The 23,164-nt window shown below is 40.2% G+C and overlaps 1 protein-coding gene across 1 annotated transcript in view; it reads left to right on the forward strand.

Moving 5' to 3' along the window:
• Nucleotides 1–23,164, forward strand: part of ADAMTS16 (ADAM metallopeptidase with thrombospondin type 1 motif 16) — a 180,883-nt gene that overhangs the window by 76,317 nt on the left and 81,402 nt on the right. The window contains exons 11-15 of the mRNA XM_025388259.1: nt 8,028–8,123; nt 17,008–17,156; nt 18,884–19,056; nt 20,834–20,964; nt 22,966–23,089. Coding sequence (XP_025244044.1) covers nt 8,028–8,123; nt 17,008–17,156; nt 18,884–19,056; nt 20,834–20,964; nt 22,966–23,089 — 673 coding nt within the window. The remainder of the gene's footprint in view (nt 1–8,027; nt 8,124–17,007; nt 17,157–18,883; nt 19,057–20,833; nt 20,965–22,965; nt 23,090–23,164) is intronic.

Below are 23,164 nucleotides of genomic sequence, written 5' to 3' on the forward strand. Positions count from 1 at the left end.
CTGTTTATGTTCTGCATTTTCCCATTTATTCATTTATTATCTCTACTTTTTCTTGAATAGTATATTATTTTATGTTATAGGTATTTCTATTATATTATGTTATTACATATAAGGTGAGTCCTTTATTATGTTATTACATATAAGGTGAGTCCTTTTGATTCCCAAAGACTTTGTTTTATTCTTCATTAGGGCTCATCTCTTTCTGTTTTCTCTGGGTCCTGTGGTGTAGCCGCTCTCGTGTGTGGTTCTTCTCCATGAGGCATGGACTTCTGGGCTCTCCACTGAATGCCCAGGATGCTCATTGAGGTCTCTCTACTCTGTGTGAGCCAAAACTCTAGTTTCTCCCACCCCTAGGCATCCTCTGTCTTGAAGCCCTCATCAGCTTTCAGCCTGCAGCTGTGGTCCTCTGCTAGGCCACCTGGAATATCCTCCTATGTGGCAGCTGCTCACCCCTTACCATTAGGACCTGTAGCAAATCCTAAGACAGACACCTGGGACCACCAGCCCAATGTAACATTTTTCCATATGAGCCGACTCTCAATTAGCTACTGAACAGGCCTCAACTCTGACCTCTGCATCCTCCAATCAGTGAGACTGCTATCATCCCCCTGTGATGCACCTCCCCACAGCAAGGGTCTGCAAAGTGCTCCCAGGAAGAGAGGTGGGCAAATGTGGCATTCTCCTACGTGTTTTCCTTCTCTTGAGCATCACAGTACTGTGTTGACTATTGTCAAGACCTAAAACAATTGGTCCATATATGTGATGTATATAATTTCATAGTTTTGTGGCAGTTTTGTTTTGTTTTGCAGAAAAGTGAATTTGATACCAGTTACTTTACAGTGGACAGTAGAAGTAAAGTATCTTTTAAAATTAAACAAACAATACATCCATTAAAATCACGTCATGTCAGATCATTCCTTATGATATAACATGTTCTTTAACACAAACTTTATGTGTTTTATTTATTTATTTATTATTTATTTTGATGGAGTCTTGCTCTATCACCCAGGTTGGAGTGTAGTAGCACCATCCCAGCTCTCAGTTTACTGCAACCTCTGCCTCCCAGGCTCAAGCCTCAGCCTCCTGAGTAGCTAGGATTACAGGCACATGCCAGCATGCCCAGCTAATTTTTTGTTGAGACAGTGTTTCACCATGTCGGCCAGGCTAGTCTTGAATTCCTGACCTCAAGCAGTTCACCTGCCTTGGCCTCCCAAAGTGCTGGGATTACAGCTGTGAGCCACCGCACCCAGCTTTGTATTTTCTTTTAAAAATTAAAAGCTATTTGTGTGGCCAGTAACTCTCAGTCATCAAATCTCAAAATTACATATGGCGTGGCAGTTAAGAGATTTTTTTTTATTTTCTATGTGAATTGAAACATCTCAGAACAATTTAAACTGTAAAACTTATTTTTTTAAATGAACACCTGCTGAATTGTTATTTAAAAGGGCCTATTTTGTTCAGACATAATGTAGAGATCAGGAAGTTTCTTAATGGGAGGATATAAAACAAGAAATAACAATAAGAAGCAAATGATCCAGTGCCCAGACCAGCCCTGGGCACAGTAGACTCACTCAGAAATATACTAATCTAGATGATGGATGGATGATATTTTAGGAAGGGATAAATCTGTTTTAAATACCTAACACTATTTAGTTTGAAAAGTGAATAGACAATGTAAATGCGTACGCATCCTTTTTTTGTATATGTGAATGTATATTTGGTGTATATGTATGTTTACATACTTACATATAATATAGGACACATATATGACAATGGATTTTTCTGTCCACTGATGTGGAGTGATAATCAGGATTAGTAATAAAAGCATCTCACTGCTTGAAAAATAATGACAATGCACTGTATATCTGACTGTAACATCAATTGTAACTGCATTCTTTTTTTCCATAAGTTATTGGGGTACAGGTGGTATTTGGTTACATGAGTAAGTTCTTTAGTAGTGATTTGTAGGATTTTGGTGCACCCATAACCCGAGCAGTGTACACTGCACCATATTTGTAGCCTTTTATCTCTCGGCCCCACTCCCACTCTTCCCCCCAAGTCCCCAAAGTTCATTGTATCATTCTTAGGCCTTTGTGTTATCATAGCTTTGCTCCCACGTATCAGTGAGAACATACAATATTTGGTTTTCCATTCCTGAGCTACTTCACTTGGAACAATAGTCTCCAATCTCATCTGGCTCACTGCAAATGCTGTTAATTGATTCCTTTTTATGGCTGAGTAGTATTCCATCATGTATATACACCACGGATTCTTTATCCACTTGTTGATTGATGGCCATTTGGGTTGGTTTCACAATTTTGCAATTGTAAATTGTGCTGCTATAAACATGCGTGTGCAAGTATCTTTTTGAACAATGGCTTCTTTTCCTCTGGGCAGATACTCAGTAGTGGAATTGCTGGATCAAATGGTAGTTCTACTTTTAGTTCTTTGAGAAATCTCCACACTTTTTTCCATAGTGGCTGTACTAGTTTACATTCCCACCAGCAGTATAGAAGTGTTCCCTGTTCACTGCATCCACACAAACATCTACTGTTTTTTGATTTTTTGGTTATGGCCATTCTTGCAGGAGTAAGGTGGTATTGTGTTGTGGTTTTTATTTGCATTTCCCTGATCATTAATGATGTTGAGTAGTTTTTCACGTTTCGGCCATTTGTATATCTTCTTTTGAGAACTATCTATTTATGTCCTTAGCCCATTTTTTAATGGGATTGTGTATTTTTTTCTTACTGATTTGTTTGAGTTCATTGTAGATTCTGGATATTAGTCCTTTGTCAGATATATAGATTGTGAAGATTTTCTCTCACTCGGTGGGTTGTCTGTTTACTCTGCTGACTATTCCTTTTGCCACGCGAAAGCTCTTTAGTTTAATTAGGTCCCAGCTATTTATCTTTGTTTTTATTGCATTTGCTTTTGGCTTCTTGGTCGTGAAATTCTTTCCTAGCCAATGCCTGAAGGGTTTGTCCAATGTTATCTTCTAGAATTTTTATAGTTTCAGGTCTTAGGTTTAAGTCCGTAATCCATCTCGAGTTGAAGAGTGTGGTACAGACAATTTGAGGAAGTGAATCTGGTGGTGTGCCATTCACAATATTGAAGCACCACAATATGGTTTCAGCCCAGCCATCGGAAAATGTTGGTTTTACCCGGGGTGTTATGTTGTGATGATAAACCTTAACCAAGTTTATATTACTGAAATTGGTCTTTGTGAACATAACTCTTAAATTATGGACTAGAATGAAAAGAGAGAGGCTTCGTTAAAGGTAGTGTACCTTAGCTGCAAAGATAAAGCAAGAGTGAATACTCGGCATAGGTTTGGCTCTTTTCTATCCAAGTTAGGTATTTGTTATTAAAAACATGTTGTCTTCATCGTGTACCTATCATGCTTTATCAGTGTTGCTTCGGTGGCCTGACCCTGCAATCTGAAACATAAGTCACCAGAATTGCTTTGAAATTTGATCACCTCAGCATCTTAGGTACTGTTGTTAAACTGGGAGTTCCCCCAACACCCAGCAAGTCTTACATTCCAACTGCCTGGACTCTAGAACCATGTTTAATAGGATCTTTGTTCCAAGAAGACTCTGAAGTTTCATTAAGGATATAATGACCTACAACAATAGTGCTTTAATAAAATCATGGTATGTTATGTACCATGAAGTTAGCAGTTAAGTCAAACTGATAAAGTTGGAGGGAACAATTGGTTTTTGGCTGTTCATTTGTAGTTTACTTTTTTTAAAAACTTTTTCTGTTTAATGTTTATGGATACATAATTGTTGCACATATTTATGGGGTACTTGTAATACATTGATACTAAAACAGAAGAGTTCCCTTTTCCTTCTTGCAGGACATGCAACAGGGTTGTGGCTCACTCCTCTGCACCCCTCTGCTCAAACCCCTAGGGGGAGCATGCAGACAGGCAGGTACAGAGACTATGGGGAGCACTCTTGGGCTTCGGCCCCACGGCCGCCTCTAGGAGTGGTGTCTGCAACTCCCAGAACTCCCAAAGCCCAAGTGGGCGTGTGTTACATGCTCTCCTTCAGCTTCGCCATCTGTGGACGACTTGTGTTAACCAGCTCGATAAACCCTCTGCCTTATTCCAAGGGCAGCGGACCAGTGTGACAGCTTTCTGTATCCCAAGCTCTCTCCCAGTGTACTGGAAAAATTGGGTCACCCCCGTGGCCTCGAAGATGAGTGCGAGGTTTTATTGAGTGATGGAGGTGGCTCTCAGCAAGATAGATGGGGAACCGGAAGAGCAGGATGGAGTGGGAAGATGGTCTTCCCCAGGAGTCAGGCTGCCCAGTGGCCAGACCCTTCTCTGGCTGCCCCCAGCTGAATTCCCCTTAGCATCCAGACATCCCTCCTCTCTTCCTTTGCTGCGTCATTCATCTTTCCGCCGTCACTGGTCTGCCAGTCTGCTGGTGTCTGCTGGTCTGTTCCTCTGCTTTTCTTGACCACGTTCAGCCACTGTGTGTGCCCATTAAGATCTCAGGTTTCTGTGGGCACAGGATCAGGGGCATGGCAGGCCAGAGTAGTCTTGGAAAATGTCACATTTGGGCATGAAAACAGGAGTGTCTGTTCTCACTTAGGTCTGTGGGCACAGGTCTGAGGGTGGAGTCCTCTCCAGGGACCCTGCCTTTTCTACTCAGCACCTCCCTGCCCCCTCCCATATCAGTACAGGCATATAATGTGTAATGTTCAAAGCGGAGAAACTGGAATATCCTTACCTTAAATGTTCATCATTTCTTTGTGTAAGGAACATCACACTCTTCTAGTTATTTTGAAATATACAATAAATTGTTAACTATCGTCACCCTATGGTCCTACTAAACATTAGGTGTTATTTCTTTTATCTAACTGTATTTCTGAACCCACTAACCAACTCCTCTTTATTCCTCCCATCCCCCTCCACTACACTTCTCAGCCTCTGGTAACCATCATTCCACCATTATGAAATCCATTTTTTCACTTCCATATGTGAGTGAGAATGTACACTATTTTTATTTTGTCATCACAACTCTTTAAGACACTATAGTTTTTATTTGTTTGTTTGGGACAGAGTGTCATGTTTATTAAATGGCAGGGAAGTACATCTATAGGATATCAAGGTCCCAAATGCTGTTTTAAATGTCAAAAGACAATACCATAGGTTATGTGATTTTCAAGTTTCTTCTAACTTTGTGATTTATTCCAGCCTTGAGGACTGGAGTTGGGGATTGAGCAGGCTCCAAAATGAGGCTGAAAAACAGAGATGGCATGAGCCGAGTCACAGACTGAATTAGAGAGCCACATGATTTGGCAGTGAGCTGTCACCAGCATCCTATATTTGAAGGCTTTATACTTTTAAAAAGCCCATGCCTTTAACAGTATCTTCGTCAGTATTTATTCTGCAAAATGCTCCCCCAAAACTACAACATAAGAATATTCTGAAATTACTCTGAATGGTAGTCTGAATCGTGGTCATCTTAAGTCATCTTTGGCTTTTTATGATCACAGTTTCCTGATTCTTGCTAATGTTATTGTACGTAAAGTTTTCCTGGTCCTCTGTCACTGGTTTTTACAGGAGCAAATGAGTACATATTCAATGTGCCCAGAAAGCATTTATTGAAAGATGAGTAGCAAGCACTGTACCAGATAATGATAAGGAACGTAGTAAAAAAATTTAACATTTTAAAACACAATTTACCTTGTATTATCTTGAGTAGTCTTAGAAACAGCCCTGTGAATGAGGACCCTAGCTCCCTAAGGTCACAGGAGTCACACGGCAGAGCCCTGAATGCAGATGGAGACCTGTGCCATTGTCTCCTCGAGCCCTTAAAGTGAGAAAGGAAATGTGAAGTGCCTTCTTGCCTTTACTTTGGGTGCCAGGCCCTGAGCTGAACACATTACCTATAACCACTGCATTTGGCCCCCAGGACAAGTCGATGATTCGATGTTGTTATCCTCATGTGCACACTGAGGACTCAGGGGTCCTGCCTGCCCAGATCTGCCTGCAAAATCTACACTCGATCTGCTTGTCTGCCTAGGAATCCCAAACTCTACTAGACCATTGTGGCCATCTCCCAGATCACACAACCACACGAGCAGCTTCTGCTTTCACATTCATTCATTCATTCATTCAGTATGAAGGAATCTGCTTTCACACTTATTCATTCATTCCTTAGGTATGTGTGCTCAGCCTCCTGAAGCAGGAGGTCTCTATGCCCCGTCGGTCCAGGAGGTCTCTGTGAGCCACCCAGGGGCTGCCCCACCTCTCTCCCTAGCTCCGGTTCTGACCTATCATATTGCCACCCAGACATCGAGTCGGTGTGCACAGGCTGTGGTTTTAAGGAAGTTTATTTTTATCCTGGCATTCTATCAAGTTGTCATTCCTGCAAGCAAATAGAACTGTCCAGTTGTCTATTTGGAGAATTACATTCAGGGCCCTTGAATTCATGGATTCCTTGGTTTCTGCATACACTTTTTATCTCTAAACACCATTCTGGCCAAGAACAGAGGCCCCTGACACCATATACTAATGAACATAATTAAAGCCTGTCTGAAGGAGAGCAAACCAGGGTGCTCAGCAGCAGTCTTCATGGGAGCAGCCATAGGAGCATCACTGTCTGTTCCCTGCTGACAAAGACCTCAGCCAGGCAAAGCCCTGGCCGTCAACACAACACACCACAAGGGCGAGGATCCCAGGGGACGCAAAAGATCATGACATTTAATTGCACAGTGATTGTAACCATATGAGATTTTAAACCATAGCACAATATGAAAGCAATTGATATCTGAATTAAAACACTGAACGTTTACTTGTTAATATTTCAAGCTCCGAAATCTGGTTTATTAGTGAAGGAGATACAGCCAGGGAAAATATGAAGCTGTGTCTTTAATAAGTACCTTAACTTCTAAGTATATAATGAAATACATGCAGGAGATTTAAGAACTAGTGTTAAAACCCTTCATGAGATGACTCACGCAATGCAGAAAACCTTCTTTTCACATGGTTGAAATATGGAGTGAGATCACCATGCAGCAAAGTGCCATCTTCCCAGCTGCACTACGTTGATGTGCTTCACTGCCTGCATTTTCCTCATGACATGAATCACCCAGTAGATGCAGCCATGTAATTTATTGGGGAATAATGCAGCACTTGTTTAAATATTCTGAGCAGTTGTGCAGACAATTTAAGAAATGTTTTCAACATGTCTAGTTGAGTCTACCACCAGCATTCCAGAAGGTTCCATCATTTCACAAGTCCTACTGTTTGCCCTTCATTGAGACATTCCTCTGAACTCAGTAAAAACAATTCCTTGCACTTGGAGAGTCTTTTATAGTTTATAAATCTTTATTACTGGGGCATCTCTTTCTGTATGCGCTAATTGGTGATTTACGGCAAATTCCTTCTTTACCCTATGAAAACCAAGAAGCAAAGAGGGTCATATTCACAATGGAACCTCTTGCCTGGCAAGATGCCTCACATATTTTAAGCTTTAGTCACAGATTTGGGGATGGTGGATGCATGGTGAAATGGTTGGATGGATGGATGGATGGATTAATGGATGGATGGATGGATGGATGGATGGATGGATGGATGGATGGATAAATAGATGGACAGATGGATGGATGGACAAGCTAACAAGCATCCTAAACATTCTTAATTTAAAAATAAGAATTCAGACTTGGAGAGATTCATGGAAGGTGGGGTTGAGAAGGATACATTATGAAATATTAAGTTTAGGTTTTTTAACTTTTCATAGTTTTCTGCAGTGTCTGAATTAAGCATATTTTACAATTAAAATATAATTTTGTTAAATAGATAATATATAAATAAAACAAATAAAGTATAAGAGATGGAATTAATTTGAACCAAGTCTAGAACATGAGTCTCCTTACTCCTCACTCTATTATATGCTATCATATTGCTAAGTAGGCATTTGCTTGTAAATTATATCTCTCAGTGATATTTTTATTGTAGATGAATGGACAATATGATGTAATCCTAATGACCTTTTAAAAAATTTCTTTAGGACATCTGTAAAGCCCTGTGGTGCCATCGTATTGGAAGGAAATGTGAGACTAAATTTATGCCAGCAGCAGAAGGCACTATTTGTGGGCATGACATGGTAAGAAGCTAACTATAGGTACAGCATCGTATTCAGATGCTAGTCTTCCAAACCATGCATCTTTACTCGTCTTGCATAGGTATTTTTAAAACATGTATTTCTCATATACATATGCATACCCATGCTCCTATCAAACACTGTGTTTATTTTATATTGATAATGTGAAGAGGAATCCTTTTCTCACTTTTGTGAAAATAAAATTGATGAGCTACCTGGAATTCATAGACACAGAAATCAGACAATAGGTGATGACAGATTCAGTCTATTGAAGGGAAACATTAAGCCATTGACGACCATTTATCATGGAAAGGAACAGCATTAAACAGTGCTGTGAAAGTCACAGAACATCAGTTTGAAGACCCTGGAGCACATCATTTTCACCTATTGTTGCCCCTGTGAGAAGAGAGGGCGCTATAGTAGAGAAAAGAAGAAGTATACAAGATGTTGCAGCAATGTGGACGCAGTTGGAGGCCGTTCATTACCCTAGGCAAACTAATGCGGGAACAGTAAACCAAATACTGCATGTTGCTACTTATAAGCAGGAGCTAAACACTGAGTACACGTGGATACAAAGATGGGAACCATATGCCCCGGGGACTACTTGAGGGGGGATGGTGGGAGGGGGCAAGAGTTGAAAAAGTATCCCATATTATACTCGCTGCACGGGTGATGAAGTTATTCGAGCGCCAAACTTTAGTGACATGTAACCTCCCCATGTAACAAATCTGCACATGTACCCTTGAACCTAAAATAAAAGTCGGAAAAAAAAGAAAGTATACAGGATAACAAGTTTATTACTAAATGGTAAAGAATGATAATTTCATTATTAAAACTTTAAAAGATTATCATAATACTCCATAATAATATTTTAATTCTTTTGATTTAACTTGTAATTGCATTTTTTAAATGTAAAAGACTATTGATGAAGAAAGAAAGATCCTGGACCCAAATTATCACTATAAGTATTTTTGCTTTTTATGTATCTGAGTTTTTTAGTGGCATTAGTGAATATGAAATGATATTTAGGCATTGATCTAGTACAGTATTTGAACATGCCTAAATACCATTGTTCTATTATGTTTAAATACCAAAGAAAATACATCACATCTTATACATATTCAAATGTGACTACAGACAGAAAGGTTTTAAAATGTTGACAACAACGCTAACACATGTTTTCAGGTTAAATTATTGCAGTGCCAACTGAAGAAATGAACAGAAATAAGATAAACTTATTGAGAATAGCCCCCAGCCACCATTCATTCTGGGCACATTGCTAATATGCTTTTTTTTCAGTTCCTCAAAGGGCATGAGATTGATCATTGAATTCTTCTAATTCATTGAATTCTGCTAGTGATCCAGTGATACAGTTGATTTAATCCATAATACGTAATGTAATAGCAATGCTTTCGGTTTCTTGAAAGAAAATGAGTATAATGAGATATGGCGTGGAAGTTCTAATTGTCAAAGGACATCAGGTAATTTACTTGAATGTTATGCTGCAGATAATCATGACTTTTCTTCTGTCATTGATTAAAATGGATTCCTCAGGTGGTCATTTGCAAAATTATGCCTATTTCTTAAAAGACCAACAGTCTTTTTGACGTTGCTCTTGAGCTATTGCCTGCATGAAACAGGAGGTGGTTCTCCAGGCATCCTGCTTTGTTTGTGGTCAGGTGCTACTTTTTCCCAGGTAATGTAGTTGTGATGCTCTTTCAAAATAACCTGTATGTTCTGGTTACATTTTATTTATCTCAAAAGCACCATTAAATTAATTTCCATTGATATTTGACATTATTTTCCCTTGTATTTCAAATATAGCTTTTTCCTTTTTACTGAAAAAAAAAAAAAGGCTCTATGGACATAGAGTAGGTTCCTACAAATTACACAGCTGAACCATGGTCCAAAGCAATAAAGTGTTCTGTCCAGGGTACTTGGTTGTTCAGTGGCCAATGTGGGACTCTGTAAGTCAAAGCAAATAACTGAGGCAAATCTCAATGAATGTAGAGGTTTACTTTTCCAAAGTTGAGGATGTGCTCTAGGAGGGGGTGGGACAAAAATCACAGGGGCACCTGTGACCCTGCTCTTTCCAAAGAGGACTTTGATGACTTCAATATTTAAAGAGGAAAGAGGCCAGGCCTGGTGGCTCACACCTGTAATCCCAACACTTTGGGAAGCTGAGACGGGCGGATCATGAGGTAAAGAGATCGAGACCATCCTGGCCAACATGGTGAAACCCTGTCTCTACTAAAAGTACAAAAAATAGCTGGGCCCGGTGGCAGGCGCCTGTAGTCCCAGTTACTCGGGAGGCTGAGGCAGGAGAATCGCTTGAACCCAGAGATGGAGGTTGCAGTGAGCCAAGATCATGCCACTGCAATCCAGCTTGGGCAACAGAAGGAGAGTTGGTCTCAAAAAAAACAAAAACAAAAACAAAAGCAAAAACAAGAAAAAACAAAAACAAAAACAAAGGCAAGAGAAGCAAGGAAAGCAGGAAAGAAGAAAAGAGGGGAGAGCAGGCAAATGAGGCCAGCAGGTACATTCTTTTGAAGCTTCAGTCAACACTCACTGAATCCACATTTTACATGTGAGTGGAGATTGAGGATTTGTGAGGATAAAGAAAACAGAGTCGAGGAAGCAGGCAAATATGCATTTGTCTGGGGTGGGTGGAGAGGTAAGTTTTAGTCTTGTCTTTGTCCTGTATCTGTGAAGATAATTAATTCACATGGTCATGGTGAAATTAATTCATTAATTCACATGGTCATGGTGAAATTCAACAGAGCTCTGTTTTGGGGTAAAGATTTGAAGGCCCACAAAGAATTTCCTTGTGAGTAATTTGTGAGGGAGGCCGCCCGTGGAGACACGTGGCCTTCCATCTTCACAGCTCTCTAGAAACAAAATGGGAGGTGGTTTTTGCACGACCCAGTTCTCAAGCTTAACTTTTCCTTTTGGTATAGTGAGTGTGAAGTTCCGAGATTTTATTTTCCTTTCATACATTGTATTTTCTCAGGCTGCTAACAAAGACATACTTGAGGCTGGATAATTTATAAAGGAAAGAGGTTTATGGACTCACAGTTCTACATGACTGGGGAGGCCTCACAATCATGGTAGAAAGCAAAGGAGAAGCAAAGTTATATCTTATATGGCGGCAGGCGGGAGGGAGCTTGTGTAGGGGAACTCTCACGTATAAAACTATCAGATCTCATGAGACTTATTCACTATCATGAGAACACCATGGGAAGGACCCACCCCCATGATTCAATTACCTCCTACCGGGTCCCTCCCATGATGCATGGGAATTGTAGCTACAAGTCAAGATGAGATTTGGGTAGGGACACAGCCAAACCATGTAAGACATCCAAGTCTCACGTAAACAGTCCCTTTTGATATTAGTCGTGTGTCTGTGTGTCATTGTCATTGGTTTGCATGTGCCCCTGTGGTTTATCAGTTTAGATGTGTGTGTGGCCAGCGGTCAGTATCCCAATGTTGTTCTTCTTGATGGGACCCCGTCTCCTCTCTCTGCTACTAAGGATGCTGCTGAGGCTCCACAGTGGTTGTATGAGGTGGTAACATAGACTGATATTTATTTCATTTTTAATGCCAAATGCTAAATTTAGTGCATTGTGTATATTTCATCCTCAAAGCAGCCCTACAGGTAGCCTAGTGCAGTCCCCACTGGACATTGCAGAGCTCTTTTGGGAAAGGCCCTGGGTTCCTCTGTGATCACCCCAGGAGAAATCCAGGGCAAGGGGCAGGGGCCACAGTTGAGATGCATGCCTGAAGGATTCTAGCTCTTCGGTCACTGAGGACCCCTCTTGTGAAATCAAACCAGCTCTCACTGTGTGATTCCATCAGGTCCAGTGCTAGGCACTTGGCCTAGTCCTTACATTGAACCCTCCCTCTGAACTCATTCTGGTAGTTTCTATCATCCCTAATTTCAGAAGAGGACACGGGGCTCAGAGCACATGGGTGCCTTCCCCAGGTCACACAGCTCACAGAGCTGATCTGTGATGCGCATTTGATGACTCAGTGCTGTTTTTTCTGCTTCAATACACTGCTCCCCTGCATCTGCTGCGTTACGCTGCTCCCCTGCGTCTGCTGCGATACGCTGCTCCCCTGCGTCTGCTGCGTTTAGGTGTGATGTGCTTATTTTGTGAGCAGCAGTCGCCACAGGCATAGGCACTTTGTTGTGGCATCTTCCTCTCTAAGATAAAGCCTTTTTCATAAGTCACAGTATCTGTCAAGAAGACACAAAACTGTGATAAAGTCAGTCCTAAGAAACCTAATTGGTATTTCAGTGGAAATCTATATGTATATTTAACATAGCATTCTTAATCTTAACCTGATGGCTTCACCCATCTATTATCTGCCTAAAATTAGATCTGATATTGTGTGTGTGTGTGTGTGTGTGTGTGTGTGTGTCTACATGCACCTATATTTCCCACAACCCCCTTAGCAGAAGATATAGTGCTTTCTCATCAGATTCTCAAAGTTTTTTTGTTTTAATACTTTTTAAAATTAGGAAAATCATTTAAGTATACTCTAACAGAAATAGCAAAAGATGTAAAAACCGAAGTTACTTTTGCATCGACTTAATACATGCATATTTTGCTATTTCCTTTCTCATTACTTTTGATTGCAAAAACTGCAATTACTTTTGCATCAGCCTAATACAAGGAATTGCAACAGTCATTATCACAGCAAAAAACTGAAATACTGCAAATGACCATCGATAGAGGACTAGTTGGATAAACACCCTGTGGAATATTATGTATCTGTAAAAATGTGATGAGGGTCGTGTCTATGTACTTCTGTGGAATGATGTACAGAACAAATTAAGTGGAAAAGTAGGATGGAAAAACATCTGAGTAATATGCTGTCATTTATCAAAGAAAAGTAAATACTAATCAATAGCTATTTGCTTACATTAAAAAGAATAAACCCTAAATGCTGAAAAGCTTGTAATTATTTTAGATAACTTAAAATGCTGTTAAATAATCCCTAAACATCAAAGGCAGAATGAAACATTTTGACTTAATGTATTAAGTTGTTGGCTTAACCAGAATCCTAACAGAGGAATTATTTCAAGAGACTTTAAACTCCAGTAATTAGTCTGTGCATTCCAAATGGGATAGATTCAGTGGAGAAAAAAAATGCTACAAATAATTTTAAACTGTTTTCAGTAATCACGTTATTGTTGATGGATTTATTTTGCTAGGATAAAGGAAGTACTAAATGTGCTTATGTTGTTAAGAATCAAGATTTTTAATATATAAAAGAGATACATATATAAAATCAAAGAAGTTAAGTAACATTTATAGTCATAAATTTAAAATTAATACATTTCTAAGAACTAATGAAGTATTTTTTCTTTAAAATTAAAATTTTTAAAGATTAAATTAAAATATAAAGAAAAAATTAAAATTAAAATTTTTAAAGAGGCTACAACCTCTTAATCTAGTTTTCTCAATAAAAGGAGCCAGAACTTCTTATGTAAATGGATGATTCCAGGCCTATAACAAGTGTAAAAAGTGCAGTAGAAGTTCCTCTTCAAAGAGACTTCTCTCCCCATCTAATTAGGAATAAATAGTAACTTCCCTTAGAAGCACAATTTATTCAAAGACCCGCGCTAACATTCTTAGATATCTGCTAGCCGTAATAAAGAAATCAATGTACTCTGTGTTCTTAGCTCCCACATTTTGGCCTAAGTATTTGCCCTGGCATGCTTATACTGGTTCAAGCAAGCATTAGGCCATAGCCTGTTCCTCTTCCTTATTTGAAGGTGCTTTTACCTTTCTCAGCATTCCACAGTTACTTCCTCCTTCCTTTGTTCTCCTCTGCCTTTGCCTCTTTTAAGAAGTTCTAAGTTGCTAACCAATTGGGACAAATAGAGAATGTGAGATCCCATTCCAGCCAATGGAAACCGGACACTGCAGTAGGGTGGACGTGTCAGGTTATAAATGACCCTGTATCCTTTGTTCGGTGTACTCTGGTGGCAAAACTGCTGGCAAGTGTACCCTTTCTGCAGAAAGTAAACTAGCCTTGCTGAGAGATCCTTTGTCTCAGTGAGTGTTGACTTTTTTTAACACCAAGCACCCGTTCCCCACACAAGGAATGTACAAGATGAGCCTGGGATACCTCGCTGAGTCAGAAAGCTAGAAGCCTTCCAAAGATGTCTGGCTCCTGTCAAGAGGAAGCTCAAGCAACATTTCCAAAAGAAACATGACATTAGCATATTTTTCTTTATCATTTAGAGAGAAGCATCATGGTTTTCCTGTACAATCTCAAACTCAGGGTACCGAGGTATTTGATGAAGGTTGATTTTTCTTAAAAGAAGTAATCCAGACAATCATGAAAAAGAAAAGATTTAGAATATCATTAGTCTTGCAACACTCAAAGATGTAAAGGATCTAGGAAATGATTGTTAATGGCTGCTAAAAGTATTAGTTGGGAAACTGAGGACCTTCGCCAGTCAGCCTATATTCCCTGAATACTGAAGCATCCTAACACCAACGCTGGAGGCCTTACCAGGCATTCTGTGTGCATATACATAAAGCCATCAATGGTTCAGTCTTGCCAAAAATCCAACTCTGAACCTTACCAACGCCTTGGATCCAATTGCCTCATTGCAGCAGATCTAGGGAACCCGAGACGCAGCCAGCAAGATCAAGAGTATGGGAAACTCCCAACAAACAGATCCATTCCTTTATCATATGAATTCAGGAAAAAGAAAACATCAAGGGAGAGTTCGAATGTGGAGAGAGACATGAGAAGCATGTCGGCTGAATGCAATAAATGAACTGTGTTTTGATTGTGATTCTATGTTAACTGAAAGAAAAATAAAAAAACACCAAATTGGAATTTTGAACACTTACTAGACATTTGATGATATTAAGGACTGATTGTAGGTTTCTAGGTCTGACAATGGTGTTGTGGTTGTGTTTTTTAACGTTCTTAATTTGGGGAACCCTTCGTGAAAGAGCTTTGAAGACATGGTTTCAAGTCTGGGAGTCAGTGTTGGGAGAGAGAAAGTGGACGGGCATTTAGGTGAAATGAGACTGGACATGAGTTAATAAATGTTGAGGCAGGACTGCAGGTTTCAAGGACTCCTGTGCTATTTCCTCTACTTGTGTGTATCTTTAAATCTTTCATTAAAAAATAAGCTTTTTACAAAAACAGAAGAGTGAAAGCTATTACCATGCCAGTACCCCTTTCTGAGTCTGTGAACTTTGCCAAGTAACAACAGCAAAGTAAATCAACAACGATGTTATGATGTACATTGAGTTTGCTCACAGATTCCTGGTAAAAAACAGTGGTTCTTTGATAAACATCCTGCTTTCAAGACAGCACTCCTGTCTTCCACTAACCTGACCTCATTCTGGGGCTTCAAATCCTATTCATCTTCAAACCAAGACAGATTTTCCCAGAAATATTTTCAGAGTTATTCAACCTATTGAAATTCTGTTTTCATGTTTCATGTCTCCTGCATTAGAAAGCTATGATCAGATGGTTTTAAGAAAGGGAAAAAAATAAACAACAATGACAAGTAGTACACACCTGGCAGCTCCTTCCTCTCTGCACAACCAGTGCAACCTCCCTCCTGTCCCCATGCCTGTTGGAGGCTGTCTAAGAGTAGGAGCCTATTCCCGGCAATGGGCTTCTCCTTGAGCCTAAGACAGTGGACTTTGGTCTACACCTGGGGGGAGGGCAGGTAGGGATGGAAAAGATGATGTTGTTGTGCTTAAAGAAAAGAATTGAAGAATTGAATGGATGAGGCTTTACTCCTCAGAATTTCTTGTTTTTAAATTGAATTGTTCTTACTTAAATAGCATTAAATGGAGCCATTTGAACTGCCATAGTATGTGGCAACACTGGTCAAATATCAGTGTCTTGATATGTGTTACCCTAATATATCATTTAATAATAGAAGTATTACTTTCCTCCTATGGAAGTAGCCTTTTTTCTCTCTCTCTCTCTCTCTCTCAGTACAAATCTAGTGGCTCTAAACTTGGAGGTAAAAAGGGACTTGACTTCAGGTCTCCCCAGCCCACAGGCCAAGTTCTTCTCACTCCACCGGGGCCAGGACAAGGGACAAACATCTTCCTTCTTCCTCCCAACAGACAGTCTGGACCTTTAAGATCTTAGAAGTCCACACCAAACCACCCAGGGAACCACCACTGTTGGACACCATGTAAAATAGTGCATAGCGCTGATATGTGGTGCAGTGAATTTGCTACATGGAATTTAGCATGAATTAAAACGAATGAGCACTTCTCTGGAGAAAGGGGAACAGATAGCATCTCCAGCCTTCGTGGGGAGAGATGAAATTCCACAAGGATTGCTTCATCGCCCTGGAAGCTGCGTGACCTCTAACGTGGCATCGGTTAATCGTCCCAAGGCTCTGAGCCCAGGTGCTTTGGGGTGAAAGCACAGAGCACTGGCCTGAAATGACAAGGTGTTGAGCCATGCGGAGCCCCCAGCTGTGCTTTCCTACCTGAGACTCTCTCTGTTCTGAACATGAGATGTGAAAAGCACCTTGTTTTCAGGACAGGTCAGAGTTCGCTGACTTGGGAGTTAAACAGTGAGACTGAGTATTCAGATAACACTCCTTCATTAAATGTGTTAAGTTTCCAGGAAAGCAGACATTTGAAAATGATTTTTCTATTCATCTTCCCTGTATATAAATTTATAGGAGGATCTAGGTTTGGAAAGGAAAAAAACAACATTGAATGTACTGTATTTATATTAGGTGCTACTTGAGGGTAGGGAGGCTAACATCTGCATAGTTTGCAAAATTTCCCACTACTCAGCCTTATAGCAGTGGTGAGATGAACCCATCTACCTATCTGTCTGAGTCAAGTCAACTTATTTATGTTGAAAATTTTAGTGGTGCCGGGGAGGACAGTGTGTGAAATATGGTGATGAAGGCCCCAAGCCCACCCATGGCCATTGGTCAGACTGGTCTTCTTGGTCCCCATGCTCCAGGACCTGCGGAGGGGGAGTGTCTCATCGGAGTCGCCTCTGCACCAACCCCAAGTAAGTATGCCTTGACCTCCTTCCGCACAAACGACAATTTCCATGCCATCAACCCTCCAAGCAGTATGCCTGTGTCTCAGCTCGCTCTCTCTCTCTCTCTTTTTTTTTTTTTTTGAGATGGAGTCTTGCTCTGTCGTCCTCGCTAGAGTACAGTGGTGTGATCTTGGCTCACAGCAACCTCTGCCTCCTGGGTTCAAGCTATTCTCCTGCCTCAGCCTCCCGAGTAGCTGGGACTACAGGTGCCACCACCCGCCCTGCTAATTTTTGTATTTTTAATAGAGACATGGTTTTACCATGTTGGTCAGTCTGGTCTCGAACTCCTGACCTCAGGTAATCCACCCGCCTTGACTTCCCAAAGTGCTGGGATCATGGGCATGAGCCATCACGCCTGATCTCAGCTCTTAATAGTAAGTCTGTGCTATGCATATGATTTTAAGAAGCACTGAATAGGAAAGGTATTTCACTCAAGCATTTCTTAATTGCCTCTCTGTGCTATAACTTAAGATGCTTCTAACTACCTGACCACAGCAAAAAATAACAGCACCAACAGTAATATTCAGGAATTGGATTTTAACCACATTTACTTGACATACCAAGGATCTGATTAAAACAAATAAGTCATAAGAAAAGTGTATAGAACACAAATAAATAAGATCAATAAGAACAATTTTTGTATGCAGAAAAAAACAAATTTTTAGTTTTCTATCAAATATATTTCCCTTCACAGCAAGTGGTTTAATTTCCAGCTTCTCTAAGAAGTAAGAATGAACATGAGAAGCATCACCAATGTGGGGAAGTAAAGAGGCTTTGATTTTTTATTTTTTAAATTTAACTTTCATTTTAAATTCAGGGATAGAGTACAGGTTTGTTACATAGGTAAACTTGTGTCATGGGTGTGTGTTGTGCAGATTATTTCATTGCCCAGGGATTAAACCTAGTATTCATTAGTTATTTTTTGTAGTCCTCTTCTTCCTCCCACCCTCCACCTTCCAACAGGCCTCAGTGTGTGTTGTTCCGCTTTATGTGTCCTTGTGTTCTCATCATTCAGCTCTGCCTTATAAGTGAGAACATGCAGTATTTGGTTTTCTGTCCCTGCATTCATTTATTAAGGGTAATAGCCTCCAGGCTCCATCCATGTTCCTGCAAACAACATGATCTCTTCCTTTTTTATGGCTGCATAGTATTCCATGGTGTATATGTACCACATTTTCATTATCTGGTCTTATAAAGGATTCACTCAATGGAAAAGGGAGCACAACCTTACCATTCGTGTGCAAGAATGTGTTCTTGACCACTCGGAAATCCACTTTTCCAGCTGGGCGCAGTGGATCCCACCTGTAATCCCAGCTGTTTGGGAGGCTGAGGCAGGTGGATCATGGAGTCAAGAGATCGAGACCATCCTGGCCAACATGGTGAAACCTTGTCTCTACTAAAAATACAAAAATTAGCTGGGCGTGGTGGCACATGCCTGTAGTCCCAGCTACTCGAGAGGCTGAGGCAGGAGAATCACTTGAACCCAGGAGGTGGAGGTTGCAGTGAGCCGAGATTGTGCCACTGCACTCCAGCCTGGGCAACAGAGTGAGGGTGTCTCAAAAAAAAAAAGAAATCCACTTTCCCTAAGTACCCGCTCTAACACTCTTAGCTTCATCTCTCCAATAAGCCTAATTTGAAATAATTTAGGTAGCTACTCAAATATGAAAATTCTGACTTCAAAATACACATTCCAGGCCGTCGCATGGAGGGAAGTTTTGCGAGGGCTCCACTCGCACTCTGAAACTCTGCAACAGTCAGAAATGTCCCCGGGACAGTGTTGACTTCCGCGCCGCTCAGTGTGCTGAGCACAACAGCAGACGATTCAGAGGGCGGCACTACAAGTGGAAGCCTTACACTCAGGTGGAAGGTAAATCTCAAACTGCTTTCGGGTAATAAGCCTTGTGCTTTACCACCTTTACTTTCTAAAGAAGTACATGATTGACAGTGTGGTGCACAAATAAACCAGATGTCGCTCTGGGAGGTGAGGGTCACATGTTCTCTTCTGGAGGTTAGTTTTATTTTGCCAGCCCCACTGTCATGACCTGTTATCTAAACTTGACCAGCTATGAGGTCAGAAATCAACACACCACATAGAAAGGGTGTGCATAGTACAATGAAACTCATCAAAGAAGTGATAAAAAAATACAAGATAGCTCCTGTGTGGAAATTGAATCTGTATGTTTTTGAATTAAGAATTACAGTAGTTGATGAATTAAGAATTACAGTAGTTGTTGCTATAAGCCAGTTACCCATTGAATACTTATAATTGTCAAAGAATGAAAGAGAAATTTCAGTATATTTTAGAAAATGGAATAATTTTGAAGCATACTATGTTCAGAAAGTATTGATCTATAACTATAAACCAAGAAGTTTATTTGTGGCGTATATAAGACTTTACTCCCCACTGGGAAAGAAATAAGTGTGTTTCCGTGATTAAAATAACTTAAGGTCAGTAGCTCAAGTGGCATAATTAAGGAGAAATTCAAAGAAAACCTAATCATCTTATTGCTTGAAACTGGGAACATTGCCTGAAAAAATGACAGAAGCCCTTTGGACATAGACAAGTGGGATGTCCCATCTGACATTCACGTTCATCATCTCAGTGTATACAGTGTTTTCACAGTGTCAGGTTCATGCAGTTAGAAAATTCTGAAAGGAAATTACAAGCAATTTCCCCAAAGCACGTTTAGTTGTCCCTTTACTCCTAAATCTGTACAAATGAAGCCAGTGTGATACAGGCCGCTAGGGAGAGAGAAAGGTAGAATGAACTTTGAAATCATGGTTCAAACACGTGCGTGCGTTCCTCCTGACTGCCAATTTTTAGTGAATAAACTCATTCATCATGGAAGCACACACTAAATTTTACTCTTAGAATTATTCAGTTGTGCCTCTTATCTTGAATGATAAGGAAAATACCTGTAGATGAATCTCAGGCCTATAAATATTTCTAAGGCAGACAAAATGTTCATCATTAATTGTCTCCTTTTTTACTAAGAAGAGAACAAAAGAGGCAAAATGGTTTCAAAAAAAAGTTCATATTAAATATAAACCAAAAAACCTTGAAATGGATTATTTAGGAAGGAAGTAAACTTCCTATTTCTCTAGGTACCAATATTTTAAAACAATATATTTGTAGAAAACGTTGTTCTCAAGAGATTTCATCTAAGTTATTCTTTTTATTTGTTTAATTTTTCATGTATTTTACCAAATGCATTAAGAAATTCAGTGATGTTTTTGATTCTTTTATTACATTTTATCTGTAAGAATTTTGTGTATTACTACAAAATGGTATTTTTTTTTTGCATTTCTACAAGATAGTAGTTAATGATACTAGTGAAACAGTAAAGCATTAATGTTGTAGCCAACAAATATTTATTGAATGCCTACTATGTGCCAAACACTGTATAAAAATCAAAGGTCTTAAAGGACACTATAGAGTAAAACTGAATAGTGAAGCAATAAATAAATTTAAAGAAACAAAACAAAACATAATGAGCCAACCATTAAAAATGCCATTGTAATGTATTATTGTGTGGGAGTTATTTTATGGGGGAAGAAAGAAAGTCTATCTAAAATTCAGAGCAAAAATGATCAGAGCTTAAGTATTTTTCTTATTTGTGTTTGTGTGTGTATTTCTTTTTAAGATCAGGACTTATGCAAACTCTACTGTATCGCAGAAGGATTTGATTTCTTCTTTTCTTTGTCAAATAAAGTCAAAGATGGGACTCCATGCTCGGAGGATAGCCGTAATGTTTGTATAGATGGGATATGTGAGGTAATCATGATCCTTCATTCATTCAACAAATGATTCCAGACAGTCTGCTTTGTGTCAGGCATCCCGTAGAGGCTAGAAAGACCGGACATATAAGACAAGCCTTTCCCTCTAAGTCACAGCCCAGTGGGGAGAAAGCCAGAAGAACACATTGATGACACGCTGCTTTGCAGCAGTGGAAGTGTGTGCAGAGCATAAGGAGAGGGAGGGGCCCATTCTGTCTTAGATGTGGGTCTGGGACATTTGTGGGGCTCCTAGGAGAAGGCAACATCCACATCCAAGCTAGATCTGAAACGATGAGTTGGAAGAGGGATGTCAGGAAAATAGAGAGGGGACGTGGTGGTGCCAGATGCATGGGTTGCTAGCAGCTGATTCAGTCATCAGAATGCCCAGAGGGAAAGTGGGGAACTGGGGGATGCTGTGGGAAGGGTTGGGGTGAGAAGAGAGTCTTCAAGGCCATCTCCAGGGCTGGATGGGGATCCTGTGCCCATGTACATAGAGCAGGTATTGAGTCTGGGAACAGTGAAGCCACAGGATTCGGTTGCGGTTTGTGGGCAGTAGTGTGGAGAGTCAGTGAAGCAGGGCTGGGTGAGAGCCTGGGCCACTTTGCAGCTCGGACAGAGGCCTCAGCAACATACAGCAGCTACACATTCGCTGAGGAGGGCGGGCGGACAGGGACGCAGGAGACAAGCTGGGGAAGTGTCGGCAGCTAAATGAACATAAGTGACTGATGTTACCCTTACCCTGACTGGCAGAGGGAAGGGGTGGAAAAAATGTTATTATAAACCAAGCAAAGGTGTTAGCAGATCAAACACATTGCATGTAGGCAATGGGGTTTCAAATGAAGAAGTTATTCAATCTGCATATCTTATGGAGTCCAAAAACATGTTTTCTAGTTCTCACTTCCCCTAAATTATCGACCATGGTAAAGTTCAGTCATCTACTGAGATCTTTAGTGTAATCATTTTTAATACATGAGGGTTAGGCTGGATGATTCCATTAAGATCTCTTTCATTGTACCTCAGCTGTACAGTCCTCAATTTTGTCTAATTGTTAATTGATGTGTTCATTATTTTATTGTATTTAGGATTCTTAATGATATAGTGTCATAATCCCTTATTTGTAACTCTGAAATCCAAAAAGCTGTGAAAATGGGGGGGGGGTACCTGAATTTGTTTGGTGGCAAAGCCTTTCCTGAACTGATATGAGACTATTGATTGGTTTTTTTTATCTCACTTACTATAAATATGTAGGACTTTACTATAGAAACATTCATGACTTAATTATGGGATGCCACCTAGGCCCTTGTGGGATTCTCATATGCATTACATACATAACATCTATTACCTTTCTGAATTTAAAAAAACACTCTAAGTTCTGAAATGCATCTGGCCCTGTGGATTTCAAGCCAAGAATTGTAGTTATTTTGCTTCTGAGTGGATTTTTTTTTTTTGACATATAGAGCCTATTCTCTTTGTTAGAAAGTGTAATACAAACGAACATCAGAGAAATTTTAAAGAGCTCCTAAAATTCTAAGGAAGTGAATAAACATGACCTTTATGTAATTACTACTGAGGAGAATTTCTGTGTGTCATCTGCTCCTTCTCTGTCATTGCATGAGACAGTTAAAGCTCACAATGGCATATTTTGTTATAACTTTGTGTAGACACATTGCTTGTCATTGTACTAAGCCCTTTAGGTCAGTCTGAAATTCACCCATCACTCCAACATGACAACCTACAGATTTAATTTAGGGCCACTTGTGTAACAATACTAAAGAGGACAGGTGACGATTCACATTTTGAAAGCTTCCTACATTTTTGAAGGGTGACACTGTAGCCCCGCTGTGCACATATTAGGTATCCAATAAATATTTGTTAACTACCCTACGTTGGTGAAATTTTCAACTCTAGTGGGGAGGAGGTTTCTCGCGTGAGATTGGTGACAGTATTGCTGTGTTGTCCTTTCTTTCATGAATGACATGTGACCTCGTGGGCCCTCCAGAGAGTTGGATGTGACAATGTCCTTGGATCTGATGCTGTTGAAGATGTCTGTGGGGTGTGTAACGGGAATAACTCAGCCTGCACGATTCACAGGGGTCTCTACTCCAAGCACCACCACACCAACCGTGAGTACTTTAGAGCTACCTGCAAGCCTTGGGCAAAGAAGATTGTAACTGAGGCTTCCTAGCAGAGGAGCTTGA

This window comes from Theropithecus gelada, chromosome 6, assembly GCF_003255815.1.
Source record: "Theropithecus gelada isolate Dixy chromosome 6, Tgel_1.0, whole genome shotgun sequence".
Classification (NCBI taxonomy): Eukaryota; Metazoa; Chordata; class Mammalia; order Primates; family Cercopithecidae; genus Theropithecus; species Theropithecus gelada.